Here is a 6015-nt window from a genome sequence, read left to right as displayed (position 1 = left end):
ATTTCTCTTGAAGGAAAAAGATGAGATAAACAAAGTTCAACAAAGTGGTCTGATGCAAGCTGAGGCCATGTTTACAGCTGAAGACGTATCATTAAAAACTGTAAAGCAGCCCAGGACTGAGGTAATATTAAAGTAACAAGTTAGAATCATAACATTTATGGCATATTTCTAACCCATTGAGTCTGTACTGGCTCTTTGAGCAAGGTGTTCATTCAAATCCACAGCCCTGCCTTATCTCCAAAAGCCTCTGTCCTTCATAAATCTGTGTACTTCCCACTTGAAACTCACAATGGAGTGATTTTTACTATCAAAATGAGAAGTCACATTTTGCTTCATTCAACTTCACCTGTCACTGATCTGCCCAATGTGCTAATCTATTTAAAGTCCTCCTGCAGTCTTTTGCCATCTTCCTCACTATTCACTATAAACTCAAGCTTGGAATCATCCATAAACCTTGATATTGATATTGATATAAGGCGAGGAGAGTGGTGGAAGAGAAGGACTGATTGGGAGTAGCGGAGAGTGGGGAGTAGAAGAGGGAGAATTTTCGGGGGGATGGGGGTGCAGCTTGAGTCAGGGTTGCAACCAAAACTCGCACGCGGAGATCAAGAGAAGAGTGGGACATGGTCAGCCCACAGGCATGACGGGGCTAGGGGAGGCAGCACAAAGGGGAGAGAGAGGGAATGACACTCATGGTTTTGTTTGATACCAAAGTCAGAGAGCGAGAGAGATGGTGGACGGGGTGGCAAAGGAAGAGGTCAGGGAAGACGTGAGAAAACAGAAATGAAATAAATATATACTTAGCCTGGAGGGTTTGAAAAACGTCAACATTGTAAAGTGTATTTTGTAGGTGAAACATGGCAGCCAATTACACACAGCAGTGTGTCACAAACAGTCGTGGATTGAGTGACCGATTTACTATTATTCGTTTGAGGGGATTATTACCGCCGGAAAGCAATCCACCAATCGACTAGCATGTCTTATTATTATAAGATAAATCCTAACCCCCTAAATAAATATAAACAAGAAGTCCAGTGAAATTTTACCCTGTCGTTTCTTTATTCCTGTTCTACTTTTCTTCTTTTATTCTATCTTTGCCCACAAAAAATACACACGGTCACACCACTTTTCAGTATACAACATTCTGTGAAGAGTTTTGTGATGTCCCGACAATATGTTAAAATTCTATCGTGATTACAAGGATTATTGTTATCATTGACTGTTTTTGGTAAGGGAAAGGAGTGACTTTCAATGTTATTTTTCTAATGTAATAAAACCCCAAATGTTTGATGATTGATGAGAATACACCTTAACCCTAATGTGACCTTGTCTATCTGTGGCATGCGCTTGACAGGGAATTGGAGTCAAGTGTAGTAAATGTATATTTATAGATGAACATGGCCCAATTTGCACATGGCTGTTTTATGGAAGGATTGAGCACCTGTCAACAGCTATGCTTTTGACCCTCTATTGTTTGGGATTGGTATCGCAGTACGTCCGACCTAAGGAATTTAATCTGCCCTCACAAGAGGAAGCAGAGATACAGAAACGTAGAGCTAGCTTGAGAGCTTGGTCATTAGGCTCAGGCCGGGCTTGCCCTGCCAGAGAGGTGACTTGACTTGCTCGGGTGGTTGTGAGCACAGGTTTCACTGGAAGAGGAGAAACGCGATGAATGAGAGGGAAAAAAAAATCTATTTGACTTCATCATTCCAAATAGAACGATACGATGAACTGCACAAGACAAGAGCTGGCACTTCAGCAGCAGATACTGGCGTTGAGGTCTTGTCTCAAAGATCAGACCATTCTACAGAGGAGACTGCAGCAATTAGAACAGCAGCTGGGGATCCTCCAAAACCAATTTGATGAGAAGGTAATAATGTGGGGGTAAACGTTTAGCTTTTAAACTCTTCAATGTGATAATTATCACTATTTGTTAACTCTCATTGGCTCTAATTATTACAAGAATGTGTGATCATTTGGTGTTTAACATTTTATGTCCACCAGATGGCAGCATATTCTGCCAATCTGCCATGGTTTCTCCCAGCTATTAGATTGGGATTGGTATACAGAGAGGGAATCAGATGTTGCTTAAACTCCACACCCCCAACTGGTGGATTAATCGCTCAATGGGAAGGGATGTGTTTCCGAGCTATGGATAGGAGGATGGTGACGATGCTCTCGCATATTTCATGCTGAGCTGTGTTGCTCATCAAGAAGCTCGCAGGGAGTTCCTGGTAACCGCCATCGACCGAGCGAGGGTTCAAATCTCAAATCAAATTAAGAGGCTGCATCAGCCGTTAGTATTTGCATGTGTCCAGCATTAATCTGGATACGTTTGATCAAAGTGGTCAACGCTCACTTTTCAACAGCTTTATGGGAGACGTGATATTTTGTAAAGCACAATGACGGGTTAGAAGTGCAATGTTTGCAACAGGATGTTACAAATAACATCTTCTGATGGTAACTGGTTGTGCATCAAGCTGACCCCTGGGAGGCCTGCAACACTTATGTTCAAGAGTGTCGGAGCAGATTTCCTGTTGGTCAGTGTAATACACGTCTGGCTACCAGACAAAACGCTCCATCCGTGACTTGCTGGTACAAATGTTGAATCTTGACCTCTGCTGTGATCCAGTGAGAATACTGTAATGTATGCTGACTCAGTGTTCTGTGTAGTCTAAGGTTGAAGTAAGTCTAAGAGAAAACAATTCCCAATTGAAAGAACAACTTTGTGCCTTGGAAGAATGGAGCTGTAAAGCACAGGAGCTGAAAGCAAGTTCTGAGCTGATGAAGAGAGAGGTAACCACTGAACACCAAACAGTTAAGACAGCCTGTCAATCTTAGAGCCCCAAACCTGATTATGGAGCTCAGTCAATGCTAAAATGAAATTGTGGAGAACCGTAATTAACCGTGAACATAACTTTGGTGATAGATCATACGATAGCACTGTGCCAGATCCAATTAAATGCTTTGGAGAAGGCCAAAAAGTAAGCCACCAAAGTGTTCAGGACATTATTCCAAAAGTGTGTGTAAATTAGGAAATAGCAGCATTGGCTCAAACATAACATACTGTAGATCATGGATCAGTCCAGATGTTCGAGGGTAATTGGGAGAAAATGTGACATGGTTGATTGCCAGCACTGGAGATAATTATTACATTGACCTGCTTATTGTCAGAACAGTTTGATTGAGCGAAACTAATATCCCTAAACTCTTCCATGTGTGGAACAATAAAGGTGGCTATAGAAACTTTCATGGGGGGTTGGGGGTTACATTAATGGACTGGACTATAAGTAATAAATGGTTTTAGAGCAATATTATTTATTACATCACACAGGGTCCATTTTTCACTGCAGTGGTCAATGAATAATTTGAAATGTGACAACAGTTTCAATAATGTTAAATCTAGGAGGCAGCAGTTTGAAATTAATTCTTAATTCATTCTTTCTGATGTGTGCGTTGACAGTACAAATTGCACAATAAAGGCTAAGTTAGGATAAAATCAGATATTAAATGATATTTGTTTTCTCTTCAGTTTGAAAAGATGGGAAAGAGAAAAACAGAAGCTGAACTGCTTGTAGCTCCATTAAAGGTAGCACCCAGATTCCTTAAACAATTTTAACAGTTGGTGAGTCTTTGTTTTGTCTGAAACATGTCACCATGCTTAAGAGTATCCAAACCAGACAATGTTTCACATATGCATGCCACCTACATGTGAAAAATATCCTATGTCTGGAATAGACACAGAGAGTGGAATACACACACTGAAGGGATGCACCCTGTTTACCTAGTTCCAGAGAGCATTAGGTGCAGGTTGACAAAACCCAAAGTAAGTGAGTGTTGGGGTACTGCTGCAATCTAACCAGTTAAAACTGCGTAGCTTGCTGTTGAGAGTACTCTCTGGCAAGCATCCTGCTGCTTGTTCAGCGAACGTCACTCTATCCGTTAGGTCTTTGGCTTGCAGGGTTAACGGGAGCTGAGTGGTCTGTTCCTCTAAAACCTACAGATGAGCCAGACTGGCTGAGGTGTCATCAGCAGTGCCCTGGAGTATTCGCCTGGCTCAGGAACAAAACAACTGAGACAACACATAAATAAAACATTCTTTTGCCAAGCATATCACCTTTAGAGCCAGTTCAGCTCCAACTCTGCTTATCTCTTGCCCCCACCTCCTCACACCCCCGGACAGTTTTTGGATCTTTGGTGATTCTTCTCCCGATAAACTGATTTGTCAAAAAACAATAGACAAAATTAAGTTATCTTTCAATTTCCTATTTCTCTTTTCTGTTTGGCTATGAGTGTTACCGTAAGTATAGAGACTAAAAGACTCTCATTGACCAATACACTCAATATTCTCCCGTTTGCTGTGGTTTCAATTGCAGGCCAAAGTGTCCTGCCTTATTCAGAAATGCCACGACAGGAACAGCCTGATCATAAAGCTGGTGAAGGGGCTCTGTGGATGTGGCTTTATCAATATGGGCCTGATGGAAGAGGCTGAGGATCTGCTGAATGACACTGCAGTGCTGGAGTACACGAGGACCTTCCTGCCCTCGTACAGCCAACTGGTATGAGCCCGAGACATTCCTACTAATATTCCATAGAAATCACAGAAATTTACAGCGCAGAAGAAGGCCTTTGTGTGTATGCTGGCTCTTTTAAAGAGAATCCTTTCAGTCCCTGCCCTTTCCCCAAACCCATGTTCTTTAGTTCTTTTTTAAAATCTGCTGCTGGTTATCCTCCATTTAGACTTTTTGCTCAAATTCTATTCCATTTTAATGAGTCAGCCAGTCCTGGTACCCACAGGATTTACTTTGTGAAAATGTTCGACTGCATTGGCTCATATTATCACAGTCTTGTGTTCATGGGGAAAGAATGAGCTTGATCAGAGACATTAGGGTTGTGGAGATCACCGCACAAATTGCAGAACTAGTTTATTATTATTATAACTAGTTTGGGCCTGAAATTGCACGATTTAATTCAACGACCATGATCCTGAAAGCCGCCACAGTTAATCTGCATAGAAAGGCTGAAACCAATTCTCTTCTTGGCATTTAGGGATCGATTTCACCCAAGAGGCTGCCTGCCTTGTTGATTAAAGTTAATTTTCCTGACCAGGGAGAGGGAAGATTTTGGCTCTTCTATGCAGATGAACCCTGGGAATCCAATATTAATCAAAAAAGAACCTAGAGCCGAATTCGAGCCTAATACTTATAAAATAAAGGAACTCACTTCAGAGTCTAGTAAAAGGGTGCCAGTAGGTCCTTCAAGAGAAATCCTCCACTTAACTGCAGAGGGAAGCACCTACGGGCAGCTTTCAGGAATGCTGCAAATGTTATCCCTAAATGAAACCTGATTTAGGATTGTAATACTAATTTTCTCTGACCAACTTGTGTTCCTTCGTTCTAGGGGAACATGAAGATTAGTGGAATCTCAGCTGCAAATCCTGACCAAGGTTAGCCAAAGCATTCAAAAATATTGGGGTCAAAATTGCGATATTCCTAAACTCATTTGGTTCCTTTATTATAACCAGAAAGAGTTAAAGAATGGTTTATAGATGGAGAATTGTGCTTAATGACAAATTTGGGCCTGAGCACCCACAAAACGTAGGGAGAAGGGTTTCTTCCTCAGGCTTTTTACTGATCTTTCAGTTTATTTTATAGTGGGGCTAAGAACATAACGATTCAAACTTATTTCACCCATGTACAGTCTCAAAAAGAATTTACACATTCATTTTAAAAGTTCAAATGCTGCACTGGGCCAGGAAAAATGGCTTTAGATGAAAAAAAATGTATTAAAAATTCTGAAAGCGTGGGAATGTGAAGCTATCCTACAAATGATGTGGAAAAGAAAGTGTTCAGTCCAAAAGTTGCTATTAATGACAGATTTATAAGAACAAGAACAATAAATGTATATGTTCACGTCGGGAGGATACCTCAAAGGGTTTCACACAGCTAATGGAGAGCCTGAGCTGAGGGTAGAGAAAGGTAACTGAAAGGACAGTTGGAGGGATTCTGGGATGGA

The 6015-nt window shown here is 41.2% G+C and overlaps 1 protein-coding gene across 1 annotated transcript in view; it reads left to right on the top strand.

Annotated features, from left to right (window-relative positions):
* The window catches only part of LOC103181105, a 41560-nt gene that overhangs the window by 3926 nt on the left and 31619 nt on the right, over positions 1–6015 (top strand). Inside the window, exons 4-9 of the mRNA XM_007897339.2 lie at positions 14–121; positions 1718–1870; positions 2674–2796; positions 3533–3589; positions 4377–4559; positions 5401–5446. Coding sequence (XP_007895530.2) covers positions 14–121; positions 1718–1870; positions 2674–2796; positions 3533–3589; positions 4377–4559; positions 5401–5446 — 670 coding nt within the window. The remainder of the gene's footprint in view (positions 1–13; positions 122–1717; positions 1871–2673; positions 2797–3532; positions 3590–4376; positions 4560–5400; positions 5447–6015) is intronic.

The sequence above is a fragment of the Callorhinchus milii genome, unplaced genomic scaffold (assembly GCF_018977255.1).
Source record: "Callorhinchus milii isolate IMCB2004 unplaced genomic scaffold, IMCB_Cmil_1.0 Scaffold1, whole genome shotgun sequence".
Classification (NCBI taxonomy): Eukaryota; Metazoa; Chordata; class Chondrichthyes; order Chimaeriformes; family Callorhinchidae; genus Callorhinchus; species Callorhinchus milii.
This window is presented reverse-complemented; position numbering and strand designations above follow the sequence as displayed.